The sequence below is a fragment of the Papaver somniferum genome, chromosome 1 (genome assembly GCF_003573695.1).
Source record: "Papaver somniferum cultivar HN1 chromosome 1, ASM357369v1, whole genome shotgun sequence".
Lineage (NCBI taxonomy): Eukaryota > Viridiplantae > Streptophyta > Magnoliopsida > Ranunculales > Papaveraceae > Papaver > Papaver somniferum.
The window spans coordinates 39,460,919-39,485,216 of record NC_039358.1 but is presented as its reverse complement, the minus strand read 5'-3'; the positions used below and the strand labels follow the sequence as shown (position 1 = coordinate 39,485,216).

The 24,298-nt window shown below is 39.9% G+C and overlaps 3 protein-coding genes and 3 non-coding genes across 6 annotated transcripts; 4 read left to right on the top strand and 2 right to left on the bottom strand.

The window, feature by feature from the left end:
* Positions 1-9,602: 9,602 nt before the first annotated feature.
* LOC113327941 (WD repeat domain-containing protein 83) lies at positions 9,603-12,900 on the top strand. Its single transcript, XM_026575052.1, has 8 exons — positions 9,603-9,885; positions 10,000-10,102; positions 10,413-10,520; positions 10,629-10,738; positions 10,835-10,942; positions 11,036-11,081; positions 12,137-12,268; positions 12,375-12,900. Exons 1-8 carry the CDS (start codon positions 9,677-9,679, stop codon positions 12,456-12,458), a joined length of 900 nt encoding a protein of 299 aa, XP_026430837.1. The 5' UTR covers positions 9,603-9,676; the 3' UTR covers positions 12,459-12,900.
* Positions 12,901-12,966: 66 nt separating this feature from the next.
* TRNAV-UAC lies at positions 12,967-13,040 on the bottom strand. The gene has a single exon. It is a non-coding gene; the product is annotated as a tRNA-Val (tRNA).
* A 1,068-nt stretch (positions 13,041-14,108) lies between these two features.
* LOC113289920 (extensin-1-like) lies at positions 14,109-14,645 on the top strand. The gene has a single exon (XM_026539378.1). It carries the CDS (start codon positions 14,109-14,111, stop codon positions 14,643-14,645), a length of 537 nt encoding a protein of 178 aa, XP_026395163.1.
* Positions 14,646-15,846: 1,201 nt separating this feature from the next.
* TRNAV-UAC lies at positions 15,847-15,920 on the bottom strand. Its single transcript has one exon. It is a non-coding gene; the product is annotated as a tRNA-Val (tRNA).
* Positions 15,921-16,012: 92 nt separating this feature from the next.
* On the top strand, positions 16,013-19,027 carry LOC113327932 (F-box/LRR-repeat protein At3g59200-like). The gene is made up of 3 exons (XM_026575044.1): positions 16,013-16,132; positions 17,531-18,499; positions 18,602-19,027. Exons 2-3 carry the CDS (start codon positions 17,558-17,560, stop codon positions 18,731-18,733), a joined length of 1,074 nt encoding a protein of 357 aa, XP_026430829.1. The 5' UTR covers positions 16,013-16,132; positions 17,531-17,557; the 3' UTR covers positions 18,734-19,027.
* Positions 19,028-24,226: 5,199 nt separating this feature from the next.
* On the top strand, positions 24,227-24,298 carry TRNAH-GUG. Its single transcript has one exon. It is a non-coding gene; the product is annotated as a tRNA-His (tRNA).

The following is a 24,298-nucleotide window of genomic DNA, read 5'->3' as shown; positions in this document are numbered from 1 at the left end:
TAAAGGCTGTTTCTGTTGGACAGAGATAGCATCACACTCAAGGGCATGGGATCTCACAACATGATGCACATTCTTAGAAAAATGTAACGTTACCTCAAAATCAGAAATTATTAGATACAGAATCAGAGATTTTTATTATGCAAGAGTTGGCATCACAGAATGGAGTGTCATCAACGAAGATAGAAATTGGCATATGGACTAATTGAAAGCCATTTCCAGATGTTAAAAGGTCAATAACAAATACAATATCAATAAGAAGATAAAATAATTCAGATTTCTAACTACCTCAAATTAAGTAGAATATAAAAGGTGCTCCCTAGAAATAAGAAACCAACTTGCACGAAACCTTAAGCAACCACAAAGAAACTTATTTACACATCTAAAGCTACATTTCCCATACCTCAAAAGCCTTAATTTCCGAGGTATTGTGCTACACTCTCGCCTCCCCTACTGTTACTGGTCATGCAAGTGAGCATAATGATTATGCATCACAGAGTTGCAGGCCAAGTCAGTACTCCGCCGTAATGGTGCAATGCGAAGCCATAATAGCGAAACGTAAGCCATAATAGTGGTATTCTGTATGGACCGTCAAGTGCTAAGAATGGCATAACCCTATAGAACCAGTGAAGCGCAAAGGTAGTGCTACACTGTAAAGACATTTGGCTAACTAATGAAGCTTATCGGCCGACACCATGAAGCTTCATTGAAAGTTCGGCAAGACATGGCCAAAGTTGACAGATGCAACATGCGATGTTGCCATCGATGCATATCCATGGAATTGAGTTGGCCCAAGCTCAAGGATGATGCAAGAGTGAAGTATAGATCAAGAGTTGGTCTATGGCATAAGTTCAAGGCTGGCCAAAGCTTGAACAATGCAAACAAAGTTGGTAATGCAAGAGTTGCATTGCTGTTGTCAAGCTAATTGGCGAAGTGAAGCATATATGACGCATGAGTAACTAGAGTGAACTCAAGGACCTGGCCTCGATGATTGAAGCTTGAGGATTGTCCGTGCATTAGCTTAGAGTGATAAGCATGCAGGGCCAAGAGGACTGAGCATTGGTGCGAGGTAGAATTCAGTAAAGCACAACAGTGGTGCAATACGGCTCAAGTGACGGTTACAAGTTGGTTACGGGCTTTGCAAGCATGCCAAAGGTGTGAGACAAAGGTGAATGGTTATAAAGTGAGTTTATAACCATATGAGAGTGTCCAAAACCGTTTGGGACAAGTGTGGCATGAGGTGGCACAAATCAGAAGAGGCTAGTTAGTTATGCACACTTTATGCGGTTATGGAAACTACTTGGACACTTGGTTGTCCAAGGCTTGTGCAAGCGGTTGCACAGAAGTTTGGAATGATCTTTAGCTTGTATAAATATCTTAGAGATTAATAATGTTAGTGTTGTTCAATTGAGAGAAGAACCACTAATGTAGAGAGTGTTTTAGGCATTCACCAAGAGGGTGAATGGTCTGTTTTGGTCCATGAGTTGGAAGAGTTTTGTAATCTTCCTTTAGTGCAATAAAATGGGTTTGTTGCAGTATCCTTTGTGTTCATTATGTTGTTGATGTTGTGTGGGAATTGATTAAGTATATGGCAAAAACCTCTTATGCTTATGGGGGCATGAAGAGTTAGAGAGAAAGAAGAAAAGACTTCTGTTGTGCAAAATCTTATGAGTGAAGGCAGATGCATACTTTGATGCAAGTGTGCAAGACTGAGTGATTGTGGGTGAAGATGATTCACTTAACCACAATCATTGCCGGTCATGTCCCATGAAAATTTTAGGCGATTAAATGGGCGCGTGACAGCCGATATCAGAGCTGTGTTAGGGGACACAGTTGCCGATTTTTCTCTCTTTTACTCAAGTTAATGTCATTTGTTTGTCAAATTCAGTGAAGAATTGTTTGGGTTTCACTAGTATGGAGACTATAAAAAATTGGTCTCGTGTGGAAAGATCAATTGGAATGAATTTTGAAGCTTGAAGTAGCAACAGGCTAGTAAAGTTCATGGCAAAGGTGCCTGAATTCCATCCCAAAGTGGACGAACGTGCAAGAATCATTGAAAAATGGGTTTTTAAGTGATGGCATGACAAAACTAAGGAGTATGCTGACTTTTATGGTGCAAGTCAGGTATTAAAGTCCATGTTTCTCACAAGTTTGCAAAGACTACGCATTGGGAATGCATTTCTTTGTGGTGTTATCAGTAGCGAGTACATTATAGGTTGTAATGGAATTTTGCGAAAATTCCAGAACTCAAAGAAGTTGATGGCCTTTGCAATGGCAAAGTAGATTAAGAACATATCTACGCGATAGATTGAAGGTGTTTTCATTATAGCCAGTTTATGGAAGATTATATTCTCTCTCTCAAATGCATGTACCTTGGTGGTAATGCAAAGTCTGGTTGCGAACCAGCATTTTTGTGGCAATGTGATGCCATAAAAGAATAATTGGATGGCTAATTATTATCTAGCATAAAGCTTATGATAAGGATGGAGAAAGAAGCGCAAGTTAGGGGAAAACCGATACACCACGGTCTTGCGTTTGCAAAGAGTTCTTCATTGATGCTAGATGTGCACAAGGAGTGTGTTTGCACCTGGTTTATGAGTGGGATCAATATGCTTGGACAAGGGTGTCCAAAGACCTGCATTTTGATCATATAACCACAAGTGGATGTTCTTGTCGACTGCAAATCAACAATTGTTGCTACTAAAGTTGATTTTGGAGAAGGGGAAAGACAAGAGTTGCTAGATGTGCATGGGCAGTAAAAATGAGTTCCAAGTTTGAAGAAGAATGTGGCATTCTTGCTTCATGGAACGTAGGCAATAAAGCCTAATTTGCAAGGATGATGGCCTTGTTTGCAACTGTCCAAAGTGTTTATCCGCGGAAATCATTGAGTGATATGACTTTGCTGAGCTCTATGGTGATGCTCAGAATCACCAAGTTAAGTCCGTTCCGGTGGTGCAAAGGTGCACAAGTTTGTGTCAAGATTTGGGTGCTAATTGGCATAACATGTATGCAACAGTAGCATGCGCCAAATGATATTTGGGCATGTCCAAGATGCATGATGCGGTTGGAGATGCAAGTTAGACGAATCATAGATGCATGGAAAAAGAAGGACAAAGTAGTGGTGATGCATAAAGATGGAATGTGGCCATTATTGAAGAAATCTTCATGACAACTAAAGCAACGTGATAGCATCAGTTTGAAGGAGTATTCATCTAAGTGTCAATTATATTATGCTTCGTTATGGGAGTTGCATAAGAACGTTGATAAGTAGAAGAGTGTATGTGGCAAAGTGAATTGCTACATTGGGGACAGTAGGTGTTGTCTCGCTTCCTTTGTTGCTTAGAAGCGAAGTTGAAGTCAGTATTGCAAGGCTTGTTAGGTCTTACAAGTTGCAATCATTTGGCGCGAGTATTTTCTCAAGTTTGAGTATACTTTCAGTTTAGGTCGAGTGGACCTTGGTGTTGGAAATGAAGTCTCTCTATGTAAGGTATTAGTGAATGAGGGTATTTGAAGTGAAATATCTTGCCTCTTCGTTCAAAGTAAAGCTAGTTCGCGTGGAAGATGCTACATAGCATATTAAGCCAAAATATGTAATAGAAGACGCTGAAAGTGAAATAAGCAAATATATGAGTTGGTGGCATAGTCGAGTTTGCTGTTGAGAGTTATGTGGAAGTGCGAAGGCATTTGGAAGCGAATGTATATATGGAGTAACACAGCAAGAATGAATACGTAAGTCCATCAAATATATGAGTTAAGAGTAACTCATTGTTAGGAAGAATATGATGTTGTTTTTCCGCCACATTAAAGCATAGCAGTTTGAAAGAGCAAGTGATGCTTAAATTGCTGGTTTCAAAGGCGCGTGAAGAGGATGCCTGGTCTCTAAAGAGACGGTCTGATGTCATGGGTATCCTAAGTCATGACTATATCAGAGTCATGCATTTCAATCATGATGTTGCGATAATGCAAACAAAGAACAACAAGGTGCAGGTTCTTTGGTATACAAATGATGCAAGTCCAAGGAGGTAAAGTTTTCAACATGATTTGGAGGCCAAATCTAGTGAAAGTCCTGAAGTTTGCAAAGTGCAACAAAGGTTATGGATTGTGGCTCATAGCAGAGTGGTATGGAATCATAGCGTGCATACCTTAAGGCATGGCATGATTTGGCGTAGGCGCATATGATTGAAGAATTGAAGTCAAGTCTTGTATAAGCCCTGTTATGTTGCATGGTGCAACTAAAGTCGGAAAATTAAGGCATAAGACAATGGTAATGATCAGTGTGATCAGTTGGGAAGAATCATTACTTGTGTACACTTAGGCACAAATGATTCATACGAAGTTCAAGCACAATTCAGGAAATTGGCAAGAAGAATTTCTATTCCTTTTGGAGTGATAATATATCCCAAAAATTTGCCTGATGTGACCCAAAAGTCGCACTTAGCTGGGTTAACCTTCATTTTATATGCTCTCATCGTACGGAAAACTTCTTGCAGGTCCCGAATATGATTCTTGGCTAGGCGACTTTTTACTAACATATCGTCTACATAGACCTCGATGGTGTTGTGAATCTTCTCCTCAAACATGTCGCCCATCAATCTCTGATATGTGGCGCCCGCATTTTTCAGGCCGAACAGCATCTTCGTGTAGCAGTATAGGCCCCTTGGTGTGAAAAAGGAGGTGTGCTCTTGATCCTATAGAGCCAACGGGATCTGATTATACCCCGCGCATCCATCCATCAGTGTTAGCGCCTCGTACCCCACTATAGATTCTACCAGTTAATTGATGCTTGGGAGAGGGAAGCTGTCTTTCGGACAGGATTTGTTCAGGTCGCTGAAGTCGATGCAGATCCTAACTCCTCCGTTTTTCTTTGGTACCACAACCATGTTGGATATCCACTGTGGGTAGTGCGATTTCCTGATTATCCCCGATTCTTGTAACTTCTTTAACTCCTTCTCAACGGCCGTGTATAATTCTGGCGCGATTCGTCTCATCTTTTATCGTACTGGCTTGAATCCGGGGTCGATTCTTAGATGGTGACAACATACCTATGGGTCTATACCCTCCATATCGTGCATGTTCCATGTGAATGCATCCATATTTTCTTTGAGTACCGTCACGAGTTGATTTAGTTGTTCGTCCGGTAGTAGGGACCCGATCCTTACCACCCTTGGTTCTTCTATAGTTCCCAAATTAATCTCTCGAGTAGGTTCCACGGCCGAGAAGTTTGGTCTTGATTCCTTCACCGGCGTCGTCTCCTTTAATTGCTATGAAGGCTCGCTTCCTTGTGCTTCGTAAGCCATGAACGCTTGCGAAATAACCTTTTCCAGTTCTTCCGCGACTTTGGCTTCTTTAGCCTTTTTCTTCTCTCCCCTTTGTCGTGCTCGTCGCTTCTCATTTATCTGGGCATCGGCCTGCATGCACTGTCGGGATGCTTGTGGATCTCCTACGACTTCTTCTATCCCCTTGTACGTTGGGAACCGTAATCTTTGATGATAGGCCGATGCCAGCCCTTTGATTCCCGTGATCCATGGTCTTCTGATAATAGCTTCATAGGGCGAGGAGACATCAACTACACATAATGTGGTTAAAGTATCGAGGTATACACCTCCATCCGATACCCTTAGAGTTACTTCGCCCTTCGGGGTGGTTACCGTCCCATTAAAACCGTATATGCGATATGTTGACGGGACGAGTATATCATCTGACAACTCCATCCTTTTGAACGTGTGTAGAAGAGTACTTCGACTGAGCTCGCACTATCCACTAGTATCCTTTAGCAGGGTAATAACCAAAGGATCAACGTGAGCTTGGTCGTTCATCGGGACATCCTGGTCCGAGAAAAAGATAGGTCGCATCATCCATGGTTCCATAGGCAAAGCTTTTGCTACACTAAAAACTTCCTTCCCATTATAATCTCTCTTGTGGATTCTAGAAATTATTCCAGGGTTCAGATTGTACGTTTGAGTGGCGGAATGCGAAATCATGTTGAAAAACTGTGTGGATCTGTAGATTCGAACCTGATGAACTGGTGCATTGGGCGCTGCAGTCGTCTGGGGTGGATGTCGGACGAACTGTCTCAGACAACCATCTCTGATAAGGTGTTGCACGATGTATTTCACCTCTCGACAGTTGTTTGTAGAGTGGCCTCGATACTGATGATAATAGAAATATTCCGGGTGATCCTTGGTCTCTTCGAACTGTATCCCTCTAGAAGCTGGGTATATGATGTCACTTATTTTTTCGACTTCTTTGAATATTTCTTCTAGTGGAGCATTCAAAGGGGTGTACGTTCTCGCCTCGTTCCTTGGCATCTTCCCTTTATCTATCCATTCCTTCTTCTCATTTCCTCGCACGGGCGGACTCGGTCTCTTCTCGGGCCGTCTTTGAGTACCGTCCGACGTTGACTCGGGCGCTGGACTAGCTTCTTGTACTCCTCTATCTCTTGACTCTTCCTGGATTTCTTCTAGAGCGATGAAATGCTCTTGCATTTTCCTCATTTCTTTCAACGTTTTGGGTTTCTCAGTGAACATGGATACCCAGATGGGATCCGATCTCCCAAGTGCATTTTCGAACCCGAATATCTGCTGGTCGACTGGTACTTTCCCAATTTCTATACACAAATTTCTCTATCTATCGGTCAAGGATCTGAGAGGTTCTCTAAACCGTCTGGCCAAGGTGAATAACCTGTTGACCCTGGGCCGAGGTCTGCTGTTGTGCATGTACGTTTCAAGGAAGGCTTCGACTAGAGTCTCATAGTTGTCAATTGTCCCTGGTGCGAGGTTATAAAACCATTTCCTCGCCTCGCCTTCTAAGCTTGCCGGGAAGAACTTGCACATTACTACCTCATTGTTTTTCCATTGGATTAGGGACATTGAGTACATCTTCAAGTGCTCAACCGCGTCTCCCGAGCCGTCGAACCTGGATGAGAAGGTGGGGAGCGTGCACTTAGGTGGGAAGGCCCGCAGTTCTAACTATTTGGTGAACGTGGTCATCTCGGCCTCACTTATAACCTCGGCGAGCTTATCTTCTTCGCCGGTTACTGACGGCTTCCTTATCTTCTCCTCCAACTCTCTCAACTTATCTTCAGTTGCATTATCGGACCTTGTGTTCTCTGCTGGTTGTTCCTCTCTCGCCTTTCGTCATCTGTTGATGAATCCTCGGGGTGGACCATATCCCCTGACAGGTGGTGTCGGGGGTGGTCCCCCTGCAGGTGGTGCTTGCCCGATTCGGCCTTGGTGACCCGATGTTCCTCGGCTTGAGGATCCTCTCGACCTCGGCCTTAAGTTCCGTAATTGATAGTTCTCGAACTCTAGAGACAGATTCCTTTGTTGAAGATCTCTTAAAGCCGCTTCTTGCCTTCTTTGGTTTTCTAGAATCGCTAGCAGTGTTGGATCTATGCTCTCATGGTTGGAGTGACCATTTGGATGGCCTAGATGAGCATGGGGTGGTGCCATCGTCGCAGGTGGTGGAGGTGGTATATTGGGAGGTATCTGAATCGATGTCGTGGAATCGACCCCGATAACCATTTCTCGTCCCAGCTGCACTCGCATTAACCGTTATTGCTCTCGTCCTAGGGATTCTTGATACTCAGCTTGTCGTCTGACGTTTCGTCTTTGAGCATGCAGGATCAATGCTTCCTTATCATCTTCTGTGTCTGACTTGGTAAGTCCATCTATTTGATCATCCCTCCTTGCGGGCGAGGAGATTCGTTCCAGAGGCAATGGGTCATCATCTCGTCCTAGATCAATCTCCTCGTCCACAGTTGGCATACCTCTTGCAGCGGCTCGTGATTCCTCTGGTGGTGGATTCCCGTCACTCCCTCTCCTCGTCCCAGTTACTCCCCCTTGCATGCTACTACCAGAAATCGTGTGGTTCCTTAAAGTTCTCCCTATCCCTGAAGTGCTATCCATCGGACGTGGTACACTGTCCGTCCGAGAGTCGTCCCTACCTACATCAGCAAAACAGATAACACCTTACTTTGACCTGTTATGAAAAGTTTCTATTGCACGTACGATTTTTGGGAGAAAAAGGTGACTGATACGAAGACTGAGTTTTAAAAGTACGATTCCCCCTTGGCCTGCCAAGCTTACCTTGCCAGTTTGCCACGTTCCGACACTAAGTGTTACTTTTTGACGGGTATCATGCTACGTCGCTTTCAAGGGCACGACGTCGCTCTCAGTACCACGACTCTGCATTAACTACAATTTTTCCTACATTCCCTAGTCTCCAAATCATTAGCACCTAGTTATTTGCGAGTAAAAAAGATCTAAATTCGTACTTTTATGAGATCAGCATGCCATGGAGAAAGATAAACTAAGACTTATGCACTTCCTTGGAACTGCAAAGGGATGACTTCCCTTGATTCCTTGGATTCTTTCACCAGCGATCTATGATTCGTCGTGCTGTTGATTCGGCACTTTCCCAAGCCAACATGGAACCTCAAACAACTTCCACCATACACCAAAGATGTTACTTGGGAGTTTATGATTTTTCCGCTGTCGGACTCACAAGACAATAACTAAGATCAAAATATGAAGAGAAGTATGAAAGATGCTACGAAAACGAGAATTGAGACCTAAAATAGACTCGGCTAGAGACAAGACTAGTCGACTGTTCAGATTCAACCCAGCCGAAAATGTTTGCTAACAACTCAATTTTCTCAACAAAAACTTTATTATGCCAGCAGAACTTAAACCAAACGATTATAAACAGACTTTTTCCGAGCAGAGTTCATCCCCTAGCATCACCTAACACGCAAAGTGTTTTTTAGGAGCTTTTGGATCGTCTCTGCCGGTACATGCAGTCAAGGTATCCGGAGAACTTAGACGTTCCCCTTAGTCGGCGCCAGAATGTAGTGGCAAGAAACTACACACTACATCCAATGGAGTACAAGGTGATTCCACACAACATGAAGAAACATTAACAAGTATAGACACAAGGATTTACGTGGTTTGGTATGATTACCTACGTCCACGGGGTGAAAGGATGTGTATTATTATTCTTCTTCTTTGGTTACAAGATATACTCTCTCTCTAGTGGTGATGTTCTCTCAATTCAAGTAGGATGACTTGACTTCTCTCCTTTCCGACCTCTCTTTCTCTCTCGACTAGCCCTTATATTTATAGGCCAAAGTCGACATACAACAGAATTACAATGTTGGTCACATTACATCATTTTAGATGTTCTCTATCGGACATTCACTGACCGCCCGACTTCCCGGTTTGACCGATAGTTCTTCATCCGAGGCCGAGTCTGTATCGCCTGGTTAGCACGATGTCGCCCTTCTTTCTTCGTTTGACCGAGTGTTCTCTGATTGCTTGCTTGATCTGTCAGAAGATAAGGGTTATGTCGCATCCGACAGCTGTTGGGCCATCACGTCCGACCCATGTAATTCCTCGCTCTTTGTGTCGTTTAGGATCCCGCCACCTAGCCCAGTGGATTATCTACCCCTGCAATGGGCATGAGACACACGAAGTCAAATTAACACTCACGCATGCCAAAAACTTATTCTAAACTTTCGTCGGCCGCACGACAACTGTCATCCAACACAGAGTCCCTCTTAAAACCTAGGGCAGCATAGTCCATACATAGAAACCGTATTTCTTCTTTCTTCTAAACCAGCAGGAGAAAATTCCCGCCTAAACAAATCCAGAGTTCTTGGGTGTGATCTTAGTAGGGAGAGATGAGCACGAAAGATCTTCCGCTGAAGGAAACGGCAGTGCTGAAAGGGCACGAAGGTGCAGTACTAGCTGCTAGGTTTAACAGTGATGGAAATTATTGTCTAAGTTGTGGTAAAGATCGAACAATTAGACTTTGGAATCCACATCGAGGAATTCCTATCAAAACTTATAAAGCTCATGGTAGAGAAGTCAGAGACGTTCATGTCACTTCGTAAGTTCTAATTTAATTCTCTCACTATTTCCAATTGCTTAACTTCGATGTTGGGATTTTAACCTAACCTAACCCTAATTGCTAATTCAAATAATGTGTTAATGGTTTGTGCAGGGACAATTCGAAGCTAAGTTCATGTGGTGGTGATAGGCAAGTATACTATTGGGATGTATCGACAGGTCGTGTCATTCGGAAATTTCGTGGTCATGACAGTGAGGTATGTATGTTTAATGTGTTATTGCAGCTTCTTTTGAAAATGTATAGCTCAAAAGTCGAAACAATTGGCAAGTGCACTATGTTTGATTTCCCCAGAACGGTTCTAAAAAAGCATTGTAGTTTATGCCAATCATAGGGTAAAATTCTGAAGATAATCCAGATAGTACTATATAAAACTACAAGGCTACAAGTTTGTAAAGGCGAATAATCCCCAGGAATGAATAGAGGGCGCAATGTGGAGATACTGGAAGTGCTGTCAGAGATAACCTCATCAATTTACCCCTCTTACTTTTTCATTCTGATTTTTGCAGGTGAATGCTGTTAAGTTTAATGAGTATTCTACTGTGGTAGTATCTGCAGGATATGATCAATCAGTGCGTGCCTGGGACTGCAGATCTCATAGCACTGAGCCAATTCAGGTTAAACTCGTGTTTCAAGTTTCGACTGTCAAAATATATCAATTAGTTGAACTAATAAATTGCCTACTTGTTCACATTGGCTTGTGTATAACCCTTGTTTGCTTGCAGGTCATTGATACGTTCACAGATAGTGTCATGTCTATCTGTTTGACGAAAACTGAAATTATTGCTGGAAGTGTTGATGGTAGTGTTCGTACATTTGACATTCGCGTCGGTAGGTAAGTATTATGTAGTATCTCGTTGGTAGAATTATACTGTTTATCGACATTATACCATTTAGTGTTAAAACTAATTGGGTACTGTTTGCTGTTTAGAGAAATTTCTGATAACTTGGGGCAACCTGTCAACTGCATTTCACTGTCAAATGATGGTAACTGCGTATTAGCCAGCTGCTTAGATTCTACTCTGCGTCTTTTGGACAGGTAATACCAATATCATATTCTTTCTTGTATTCTTTTCTGTCCGGTTAACACTTTAACTCTTCGTCACACTTGCTTTTTGTTTATAATCCGCAGGACATCTGGAGAATTGCTGCAAGAATATAAGGGTCATACATGCAAGGTTAGCATCTTAACGCTTCATTTATGTGATTGTTAAAACCTGTGTGATAATGCCTTCTCCTAGACTGACAGTGTTACTCTTTAATATAGTCTAAGCTGCTATAAGTTATCATCGTTTCCTAATTATTATTTTTCTTGCAATTTGATTGACTCTGACACCCATCCCCAACTCTCATAACATAAAACTGCTTGTCTGGTTTCTGAGTGATTAAGCAAAATAATAATCCAAGTATCATTCTTTATCCTGAATTTCCATAACACTTTGTTTATCGGTCTTTGTTTAGTCAGACTGAACTACGATATAAAAAATTTGAGCATTCCAATCCAACCACTTTATAGCTAAAGATGCATTTACATGAATTATGACGAGTCGAAACTTTTTCGCAAAATCGTGTGCACTTAATTAACTATTAAATTTGTATGTGACCATATGCATTAGCTTAGCAATTAAATTTTTCTGGGAGCTGGGAAATGATTTTTTTCATGACTGCACGTAAAGTGGTTCAGCTAAGGGCCTAAGGCAGTTAAAATTAGTGAGAAATAGAGTCTGGCTAAACTGGTTTAAGACCAATCAGATTTGGCACCCATGAATCTTCCCAGATGTTAATGGGACTATTTTTGTTAATCAACCAATATATTTTTATATGAAAGCACACTATTCCTAACAGGCTAATAGATGAAGCCTTTAAGATTTGAATCAAGCCAAAATGACTTACTGCATTTGTAGTTGTTTGTATATCAAATTTTGGAGCATCAACTATATTGTTACTGACACTTAGCGTTGCTAGTAACTAGTTAGCATGAACACCAATCTTAGCATTTTCCTGCAATGCAACTCCGCGACCTCGTGCAATGCATTTTACTGTGAATAAAATGACACCAATGAGCACAGTTTTTCGTCTTAACCAGAGGCCATGGTTAGATTGATATAACCATTGTTAGAAAGTAACAAAATATCATGTTTGCAGTTTTGGATCATGATTTGTTATCTTGTACTCTTTCCTTGTCCATTTGAAAGATATCTAACTTTTAACTTTGTTGTTTTTCGAACGGCAGTCGTTCAAGATGGATTGTTGTCTCACCAACACTGATGCCCATGTAGTTGGGGGTTCAGAAGATGGCTTGATATACTTTTGGGATCTGGTAGATGCATCTGTAACTTCAAGTTCTCGAGCACATTCATCTGTAGTAAGTTCTATGTTCTCATTGTTTCTGCATAAAGCATTCTTAAATCTCTGTTCTTAATAGAAATAAAAGGAAATAAGGTTAATTTGTTGTTTTTCTTCCGTTGCAGGTAACAAGTGTGAGTTATCACCCAAAGGACAACTGTATGATAACAGCGTCCGTTGACAGCACCATTCGAGTTTGGAAAACATGAAATGAGGAAGTAAGCTCATATACTTTATCCTTAGGATGCATGACGCTGATGCAATGTGTACAAGAAACCTAAAATGTTACAAGTATTTATACTTGAGTAACTGAAATGGAGATATTTAGAAGCTAGAGAATGATGCCTGATTGATTGTGGCGGGACTTCTTGTCTTGTTCCTTGACACTAAAAGCTGATGATATGCCTTTTGTATCAGTGAAGGACTTGTTTTGACTTGCATTATACCATTATGGCATGGCTCTGAAAAAGAAAAAGACAAGCTTGTTCAGACTATGTGAGACTGCAGAAGTACTGAAACATTGTTGTATGGACCTCTTTTTGTACGTTAGTTGGTAGAAGTCATTTTATATCTTGTCTGTTTTGGCTGGCTGAGAATTTGTATACATTTACCAAATAAATAACTTCACTGCCTTTTGCCTGCTTTGCATCTTCTTCTGGTATATCTGTATCACTGGATGAATGATCCAAAAACATGGAATTGAAACCAAAAAAAAAATGGTGCTGCCCAGGCTCGAACTGGGGACCTTCAGTGTGTAAGACTGACGTGATAACCGACTACACCACAGCACCTTGACGATATTTGTTTGAGCAAAACTTTAGATATTAAAGCGACATTTTTCTGGTGAAGCATAACTGGGCTGCAATTTTTGGATCGTTTGATTTTTCAATGGGAAGGAACGAGTGCTTAAGCAGTGGATAACATCCAGATTCCAGAGTCATTTATGTGTGGATGTTATTCCTACTAGTACTCATGTAAATAATAATGGTCTTATGAGTGCAAGTTATTACTACAAAATACAAAGACTAATTACCTCTGGCAGTTGGATTAGGGTAGGAGCCCCTAATAAATGGTGACGACTGACAACTCAAAAGACCGATGACCAAACCAAGTCAAGGGTCAAGACTAAAAAAACGAAGTTTTCTTGTCTAGATGCACAACTTTTTTGTGGTTTCATTCCATCTCTTGATATCTTTTATAAGATTGACTGATCATCAATCCATGGAGGTACCAACTTGGCAGCGTTGGATCAATCAACCTCCTTAGCTGAAATCTACAGGTAAATCTCCACTTCACTATGCTTTTTGTACAAGGAGGTTAACTTTTGACTGGCCCATAATATTTGCAGTCTCTGCAATACCATTTCGAGAATTTGGCAAACTCCCAAGAGATAATTGTGTCAAGTTTTGCAATTGTCTATGAACGACAGTCCTGTCAGAACCGCTGATACGAATTCATGAAGCGAAATCAACAAAATGTTGAAGAACAACGTCACCTAATCCGCAGTATAGGGGATTAAAGTTTGGGAGCATTTATCACTACTCTGAACTATGAGGTTGCAAATTTGCAGTGTCCATGAACATGAATGTGTCCGGACTGATGCGTGGGGCCTTACTGGTGGGCACAATGGCGCTTTTATTGCGTTGTACGAATGAAAACAGTTAGCTAGCAGTCATGGCTTGCTAGAAAGAAAGCAGCCAGTAAAAAGATAAAAATCCAGAGACTGATCTGAGTCAAATCATCACAGACCAAACTTATCTTCTTCAGGATACTTACTGAGTTGATGGTAAGGTAAATATCTAGTCTCTATATAAAGGTGTTGCAGAGTTTGCTTAAAAATCACAACAAAAAGCTTAGAAATGAGTATGGGAAAGAAAAGTGGGAAGAAAGCCTCTATGGCTTTTTCATTGTTTACTGCTAGTGCTCTACTAGTTGTGATCATTGCTATGAGCTTTCCACCTCTGACAAATGCTGCTTACAAGTCTCTAGGACCAGGAAAAATTAAGCCTAGATCTCCCCCAACACCACCAAAGAAGCCAGTTTATATGCCTCCAACACCACCCAAGAAGCCAATTTATGTGCCTAAACCACCCAAGAAGGCAACACCACCACCACCAAAGAAGCCGGGGAAGCCAGTAAAACCACCACCGCCGTACATGCCAGAACATGTGCAATCAACGGAATCTATCCCTGATAGAATTCCACTGGTACCAATAATAAGAAAACTTCCACCATTAGTAAGAAAACTTCCACCATTTAAGAAACCACCAACGTTTCCAAAACCACCGGTGAAGAAATTTCCACCGATATTCAAGAAGTCTCCACCTCCATCACCAAAGATGAAGAAGAAGTTCCCACCACCACCACCAAAGAAGAAATCTCCACCACTTTACTAAGCAAAGGCTTAGATAGTTAGATGTTACTACTACTAGTTTGAGTCAATAATGACAGAGAAGGTACGATTTGGAAGATGTTTTCTTATGTTAACCAAACCTTGTCGGGAATGGAAGATGTTTATTTATTTCAAATTTGAATACGTCTTATTATGAATAAAATGTAGTCTTTGTTACTCTCACTATGTTGAACAGGCTTCAACTATCTAATAAAAAAACTTTGATGAAGATGAGCAAAAAAAGGAGAGATTTCTAGTTAAAAAAATTGATGAAAACTACAAGGATGGAGCAATAGCTGTAGAAAAGCGAAAAAGGGTCGAGAATAAAAGAGTTATTGTGAGGAAGAAAAAAACCTTTGATGAAGAAGCGAAAAAGGAAAGATTTTTGGTCAAAAAAATTGACGGAAACAACAAAAAAAAAAAATCTCTGGAATTTTTTTTTTGGTGATTATAATCAGTCTCTTCCGTGTCTTCCTGAAGAACTTATAGTTGAAAATATTCTGACGAGATCATCAGGTCGGACTCTAGCACTATGCAGCTGCGTGAGTAAGTTATCGTACAATTCAATTTATAATGAATTGAATATGGTAAAATCATCAAGTCCTTCAGGCTTCAACTCCTCACACACACACAAAAGAAAAAAAGAAAAGTTGTGAAAGAAAATTTATAGAAGTGAACTAACAACAATGTTGCTATCTAATAATAACATCACTTTTTTTTTTCTTTTACTGTTGTTAGGCATTCACTTTCTTAGGCTCACCATCATAGAATTAGAAGTAATAATCACAAGATAAGACCAATAGAGAATTATAAGTTAAATGATCAAATTAACTTAGAAACCATTAGAAGCAATAATCACAAGATAAGTGAAAGGCAAAAAAGAAAGAATTTGGGTACTTGAAAGAAAAGAAAAAGAAGGTGATATGCAATTCAATAGATTTTGATGGTCCTTTTTTCAACCAAACAATGAATATGTCTGAGAAAGATATATGGAACCTATACTAATAGACCTAATCCAAGCAAAACCCCGTCTCTAGACTCTAATTACAATGCATTTTGCAAAAATTATGTTTTGGAATCTTTCACTTAAATCCATCAACATGCTACAAGAAATGAACTTTAATTTCAGGATGACATTAGTGTTCTTGTTTAAAAAACAAAAGGGACGGTAAAAAAATAAAATAATAGAAATAAAAATAAAAATATGGTGCTGCCCAGGCTCGAACTGGGGACCTTCAGTGTGTAAGACTGACGTGATAACCGACTACACCACAGCACCTGGTCGACTAAATAATGGCGGGCCATCTCATCACCGGCTACACACGACTTAATAATCAAAAAATGTTGCCAAATTCAAATTAACTGCATTCAGCCACTACTAGTAAAATCCTCTCAAGATTTTCTCTCTCTTAGGGTTTTCTATACTACTCTTTTGAGGCAGGACCAAGAAACAACAACAAGAAGAAGCATTTACAGTATCATCATAGTCTTGTAAGCCTTGAATTCTCTGTTTTATGTTTTATAATTTTGAAATTTGGCCGTTTCTTTTTGGTGGGTAATTCTTGAATTTATTTTTGTTTTTATGGGTTTTGAGAATTTGGTACTCAAGTTTGTTAATAAAGTTGTTGGGTCTTCAATCTTTTTCTTGAAATGAATTCTTTAATTATTTTTTTGTTTAAATTAAGCTTCTGAATTAATAGTGATAATTTAGTATTTAAGGGGAATTAGAGGTTGATATTGAGGGGAATTTATTGGAATTGGTGAAATCTAGTTGGTACAAGTACTGTCATATTGAAAATTTTGTTTGGGGGCTGTTAGGTTTATTAGTAGATCAAAGTTTGCATTAGCTGGTTCATAGTATGGGAATATTGTTTATATGAACTTTAGCTGAAGAGATGAACAGCTGTTTAAGTATCTCAATGTCCGGTGCGTTGCTTATCAATGTTCATTTTGTAATACGGTTCACGGCTTTGCGATCCTAATGATAATTTATCTTGGTTGTGTGGCACCTAGCTTATTATCATTGACCAAGAATGAGTTAATTCTTAGGAAGAGGAGCTGTTTTTTTACTTTTTATATGTTAAATACAGTTTAGTAACCACCTAATTGATTTTAAACTGGGTATCCGTTCGTCGGGCTAGTGCGTGAGTATACATGATGGTTATTGTAAGGCTGAGGAAGGTGTTTTTATTATTAAAGATTTTTAGGACCCTGTGTGTAGAGAAAGTGTTGCATCCTATAGAGGTACAATTTTGTTTTTATTCTGATTATATATGTAGAAATTGGTGACGGTCACCTCAACGATCAGCATGAAACAAAAGTTTTTGGGTGAGTATGCTGCAGGTATCCGGTACACATTGTAAGGAAAGTACGCTTCCAAAATGTTGAGATTTTAGGGACTATAAGCCCTGTTCTATGTTCATCATTCCCAATACATGTAGCATGTTTGCTTGATTTTTTGTTTCATTAAAGGCTTACAAGTTTTAGATATGCAGTTTTAAGTGCTGGTTTTTCTTATTTTTTGATTGGAAAAAATTTATTCGACAATTAGGATCATCAGGTTGGAAGAACTTTCTTGATTTTCTCTGTAGTCTGTCTGCATAATAAAACTTCTTTCGGTAGTCAACTGATTCTCGGTTTATGTATAATAAAAAGGGTGAGTTCGCATAGAATTATTGTTACCATTTTACTGGTTATAAATCAATAATGGGAGGAAGTTGTCTGAATGTAACTTGATTTACTAATGCCATTTGATTTATACTTGTTCATATGGGTTCAGACTGTTTCATGGTAGTATATATTTCTAGTGTCGATTTTAGTGAGTATTTTGTATGTTTGAAGATGAGTAGTTGTATGGTATTAATTTTGAATCTTTGTTTCACTTTGTAGAAACTATACTACTACTACGACAACAATATGAATGTGGTGGGAGAGGATAGGATTAGTAAACTGCCTGATACATTACTTCATCATATACTCTCTTTTCTTCCAACCAAATGTGCTGTTTCTACCAGCATTTTGTGGAAAAGATGGAAGGATGTGTGGGTATATGTTCCTGTTCTCGATTTTCTCTACTGGGAACCTCCTAGAATCATTTTTAATAGATACGAAGGTAATGATGAAGAAGCCATTATCTTGGAGACGAATAACTTCATGGATTTTGTGGATAGGATATTGCTTCTACGCAATATGGTAAATATAAACAACTTTTGTCTCAATTGTGAAAGTGGGTTTTTCGATCATACGCGGGTGAATGCATGGATCACTACGGCAATCAATTGTGGAGTCGAAGAGTTCATTTTTTCTGGGTCCTACTCATACCCAAGCAACGGAAGGATGATTCCTGATTCCCTTTTCACTTCTGAAACATTAACCAAGTTAGATTTTCAGATTCAAGAACAAGACAGGCTTGATCTTCCAGAATCAATTTCTCTTCCAAGACTGAAGATCCTCCGTCTTACGAATATTGTATATCATGATAAGAAATTGGCAGGAAAACTCTTTTCTAGCTGCCCAGTACTTGAAGAATTGTGTTTGGCCAATGGTGGTTTGCAGAATTTCTATAGGATACGTGTTTCCGCTCCTACATTGAAGTCCTTCAGTCTAACTTGTTGTTTGAGAAGTAATATGGGAGATGTCATGCCTGTCAAGGTCAAGATTAATGCACCAAATCTAACGTCCTTAACTTTATCTAATTGGCTACCAGAAGATTTTTCTGTGCATAGCTTCCCATTGCTACAGGATGCAGAATTATACTACAACTTTAGCGACATAAAGACCAGATTTATTCCATTATCTAATTTTATAATGAAGCTCTGCAATGTAAAGGTCTTGAAACTATCAGGGATTTACTTTGAGGTATGCTTGCTTCCAGTGCTTCTTTCTTTGAATCTTAGGTGACTAGGTCATTGCTTTTAATGTTATGTGCCTTGAATGCAAACTCACTTTACTTTGTTATAGGTTCTCAAGCTTGCGCAGGATCTGTCTACAGGTTTCCCTACCTTTGTTTATTTTCGTCATATTTATCTGAACTTAAAACCTGGTTGTAGGTTGAATCTTTTTTTTTCTTATTCGTGTCACACCATAGAATAGGTTGCGATGGTAGGCTTTTGATTATATGGGAATCAAACTGGAAGGCAACTGAAGCACTTTTGGCAAAGAAGTTGGAATTTTTTGCGAAAGTAACTTTCATAGTTTGTCTTGCTTGAGCTTCAGAATTTTTAACTGCTTTTTTTTAACTGCTATTGAATATCAGTTTATTAGCAGATAGTTTCCGACCTGGAGCTATGTTTTTAAAACTTGACTTTGTTGAATCCAATGTTGTGGAGGTAAATAAGTAAGTCTATCAAAAAAAGATAGACCATCTTTTTAAAGTAAATTGTCTCTTGTGGTTTATTTTTCTTACATCATGGGTAAATGTTAATTCTTCAGAGTTGTTGAGTCTACATTCCGGTGGCGGTAAATGTTAAATATTTACTGAATGTACAAGGAGTTTCAAACTTAAAAGTTCCCAATACCATTGCAAAAAAATTGATAAACTTCATCAGATATTTTTGTTGGTTCACGCCTTTACAGTCAGTTGTCGTTGCATTAGATACCGTTGATAAACTTCATTAGTTGCCTTTACACCCAAAAAACCTCCACCACCTCCAAAGAAGCACATTTATCCAGCACCACCAATTAAGCCAAAATATGTTCCTTGAAATACCACCAAAGAAGCCAGGATCAGTAGATAGAACCAACACCACAAATTAGCCAAAAAAAGTGGTTGTTCAACTGACTCGGCTCACCAGGCTGAGTTGGAACTGGGGCACATTGGCTCGTGATCCTTCCACTGTCAAGAGCGGGAGGTGTTCGTTGCTCTGTGAAACCAGCCTGACGCGGTGCCCTCCGCTACAACAACACATTAGAAATGAAAATGTGAAAGAAGGGTGGTAAAAAATTTGTCTACAAAAAAAGAAAAAGTGGTTGTTCAACTGACTCGGCTCACCAGGCTGAGTTGGAACTGGGGCACATCGACTCGTAATCCTTCCACTGTCAAGAGCAGGAGGTGTTCGTTGCTCTGTGAAACCAGCCTGACGCGGTGCCCTCCGCTATAGCGGTCACACAGCCCAAGCCTACGCCCGGACAATGCAGCCAACTCCCAACTTGGAACGGGCGAGTCAACATAGCGTGCACACCAGCACCTACCGAGTGAAACCCGACCAGTGTTCAACCACCTTGATGTCCCCACTTGGGTTACAAGCTCGCGCAACCGAGCTCGACGTTCATTTCTCCAATCTTGAGATCTAAATACCAAGTATAGTTTGCATTTTTGAGGGATGTGGGACTAAATTCTACTCCTTGGCACGTGCTTTTGGCATATCTTCAAGAAGGCCTCACCAAAACAAAAGACTGAAAGAGAAAGAAAAGGATTATACATGAGCCTTGCCAGTTCCTCATAATCCAAAACGATCTCCTTTGAATCCTTTGTTTTGGATTGACGGAGTGAACACCTAGAACTCACCGGAGACGGCATACTATGGAGTACAAAAACCTCCAAAGAATTGCCAACAAAACTGACTCAGTTTTGAATTTATATACCGTACAAGATGCAGTATGACGACTTCACTGCTTCATCTGAATGCTGATTTTTATATATGCTTCATGAATGTCATTGCAACCCGCTCTGTATTAGCATCGAGCATACAAAACTTATGACTGAAGAGACCTTAATTCTGTGGTATTACAGAGTTTTATATAAACTTTATATAGCTAGAGGGTTTAGAAACCTTTAAACACAACAGAGTTTTCTTGACACACAATTCTCGGTACTTCCATGTATAACAGCTTACCTCGCAAGACCCAACGTTTTCGTAACACGGCATGTTACTTAACCGCCGAAGTGGTCGGAACTCACCACATAGCTAGACTGATTTTCGTGCAGTTGTAGTAGTAGTCTGCAGCGGCAAGGGCCTTTCTCTGATAGTTATAGCGATCATTCCAAAGCCGTGTGGCACCTGAGACGGATGACACCTCACTCATCTGTATGTGACACGTAACTCAGATGGTTGCCATGTGTATAAACATTTCTCACGGCTACAATGAAACATAACCTAGAACCGACCAAAAAGAACCAACAATATTGATCATTGGATTAGCACTGCCTGATAGCCAGAGAGATGGAGGGTTCAAGCTTAGATTCACATGAGACGATGAGAGGAAGAGATGTGAATAAAGTGGCAACGGGCCAACAAGGTCCAAGACCAGTTCATGAAGAAAATTAGTTTTCCAATCAAGTTATCAAAGTGAAGTGCCTGCTAGCATTACAAAAAGAGGACATGGGTTGAAACTTGAAAGTGAGAGTCCAACCAATCATGGGATTTAAGTATGCAATTAGCTCAGCAACAAAAGAAGCAAGATTTAATCTGAGACGGAGACATCATATATAATATAGCTTTATGCTTATTTCGGGTAAGTTTTGTAACCCTTATCAAACCTACAAAAAGAACCCACCAGCTTTAAGAAATTTAACTCAACATCCACAGTTGTATGATTCTGCTGCATTTTGTAGAAGTCCGGACTCCGTAGAACTCATACCTTGCTTGAGAGAGCTTAGTTTTGCGATTAATTATGCCTTATTAATTTATCTGTGGCTGTAGTTTAGTCGTAAGAATTCCACGCTGTGGTCGTGGAGACCTGGGCTCGAATCAGCCACAAACCTATCTATTTTGGGATTTTCTTTTCCTACCTTATCCCTGGCAATTTCAGATTAGGTCATAATTACTGTTTGTGGTAGATGAATCTATTTTTCAAAAGCATAACGAAATTTTTTCTGAGAGACACTGTCGGACGTCATGGTTCCCCCGCCTTTTCTTCAAGTTTTGTAAAAGTTAAAGAATACAGACTTGAACATATAGTTACCGAAACTACCCTCCAAAAAGATACAAACCCTGCGGTGACACACGGATGTATCTATCTCGTGCTATATCTATTATTCTAGATCTAGACGGCCAATCCGTATGTGTCACTCTCACTCCATAAACACACTTTTTGATTTGATTTGGTGTCTGGGAATGAGATTTGTTTCCTTATAGACAACTTCTTCCAGCTGCATCATGTGATTTTCACATATTTATGTAGACTCCCTCCACTCCACTCTTTCTCGTGATATAATGCTTGTCAGTTGTCTGAGTGGGAACGCCGGGGACATTTTTCTGGTTGCCCTCATTTATCACGGCCGGTTGGAGTATGTTTCCTACACTTGTTATATTATACTTATATACTTGGGGGCTTGCTGAAAAAGGGGAAGTCGTATCGTGTAGTCTTTCAAGATATAATAAACAAAGTGGCGTTGGTTGAGGAGATTAAGTGCAGTTGATTAACCTTTAATCCAGCAGATCTATACTGCCACGTAAGGATTATATCATATCTTTCTAGGGCATTATCATCATTAATGGTAGACTAAGCTACTAAATGGTAATGATGGTCATAGGTATTCAAATGCATACGTCAAATCACAACAATAATATGATAAGTTTAATTACAATTTAAATAAGCCAGGTTACACTCTATGCCTAAGGCTATGGCATCGTATAATTAATAATCCCATAACATTCACGTAAACATTACACAATTACATGAGCCACCTTTTGTTGTTGTTTTGTTTCGAGCATTGCATTGGTCAATGTATTTCTGCTACGGCCAAGTCTAACGAGGGGAGTATAAATTCCCTAAAATCGGACGTGTCAAGGGATTTTTAATACGTGGAAAGCGTCATGGGAACTAATATTTTCATTTGTACATTGAGATGCTACAATAGACCCGCGTCTATTGTGATGACGCGAGTCATCCACCGCAACTCCAGCGTCCAAAACTCGAGCGCCAGCAACCTCCTCAAAGACGCGAGTTGTCCAGTCAAACGCTGGAGTCCACCACTCGAGCGCCAGCAAACTCCAGGCAGCCGCGCGTTTTCAGCAAGAGCTATTGATCCAACGGCTGAGAAACATGTTGATCCAATTTAGTGAAGCCAATGTAAACACGCGTAATTTTAAAATATGTAATTTTATTTAATTAAAGATTCTCGTACATTTAAAATTAAAACTACAAAGTAAAACTAAAACTAAGCAGAATTAAAAAATTACAACAATCTGTCGCAAGGTGGGTCATTCGGCGCTGGCTCTCGAGCAACGGTACCGGTTCGCCTTTTCGATCTCTTTTCTTCTTTAAACCAATCGCTTTTCTCACTGTGTTCATATCGTAATCGAAATTTTTGATCTTAGAAGAGTTTTAGAAGAAGTGAAAATGAAAGAAGAAAAAGAAGGAAATTGAAGTGTGGTGAATGAAAATGAAAGATTGGGGAATTTATAGGGTGGGAGTTTTGAACGTTGGAATTTAGCTGTTTGGTGCTTAACCGTTGGGGACATTGAGAAGAACGCCTGCGTCCACATCCCGAGCGCCAGCAACTACTTTGTAGACGCGCGTCCACGTGCCGAACTCCAGCGACACCCACTCAACTGCCCGCGTCTAGTATTCAATCTCCAGCGTCCACTATTACATCTCGCGTCTATTATCAGGGCGCCCTACGGTTACCCATAGTGGGAAACTCAGTATGGCCATCCACCTGGCTGAACAAACTTTAGAGTTTGGCCATTGCCATAGGAACTGCTCTTATTGGACATGGCCTAATAAGAGTACCAGTTTAACAGGAGGTGTTGATTTCGTTTGCAACTTTGTTGGTATGTGTTAAGCCTGTGATTGTATTTACTGTTGTTTGAAATTCTTGTAATCTTTGGTAACCTTTTGGTCAGTCATGTAACCGTTGCTGATTTTAAATTGGAGGACTATTATCAATATAGTCGAAGGAGTTCACCTCTTTGAAGAAAAAAAATAAAAAAACAAAGCTAAAAAAAATTATTTCTTTTATATGAGATCTGGTGCCCTATGTAATTGCAATTGTCTTTTTTCCTCCTGTGCACTAAGAGAAGAAACTTACTACCTACGTACATTGCATCAAACAAGATTTAACATGACGTAAAGAGATTGTAGGTTTCTTTTTCCTTCTTTTTTTCTTTCATGTAAATCTCTTCTTATACCCACAGAAAAGGAAAGAGGAAGAACCGACCACTTCTAAGAAGATTTAGAGTTCATAATCCACAGCTGTTGATTGTTAATTTGTTGTCAATCAAGAAAAAGTAATCCACTAAGTTAATTATTATCATACTCTTCACATCACATGAGAGACACACGCAACTTTCCTCAATATGCACAAAACTGGTGTTCTCTTCTTCTTTTGAGAACAAATTAGTGGTTATCATGAAAAGACGTCCACCATATTACGACTAAAACGAAAAAAAAAAAGAGAGTTCTTCTTGTTAGTTAGTTGTTACTTGTGGCATTCTTTGTTAATATTTGTCTTGGAAGGAAGCTTTTCCCCATGTTCTATTCTACCAAAGATGATTTGTGTCGTTGTGCTCGAAGACAATTTCATTTTGTCCAAGTCTGCAGAGATGATTTTATATACCTTGAATGCCTTAAAAGCTGTTGAGAAATAAGTACATTTCTGATAATTACTCTAGACTAATTGATAACTCACTCCGCAGCAATGTGGCTGTAGTTTAGTGGTAAGAATTCCACGTTGTGGCCGTGGAGACCTGGGCTCGAATCCCAGCAGCCACA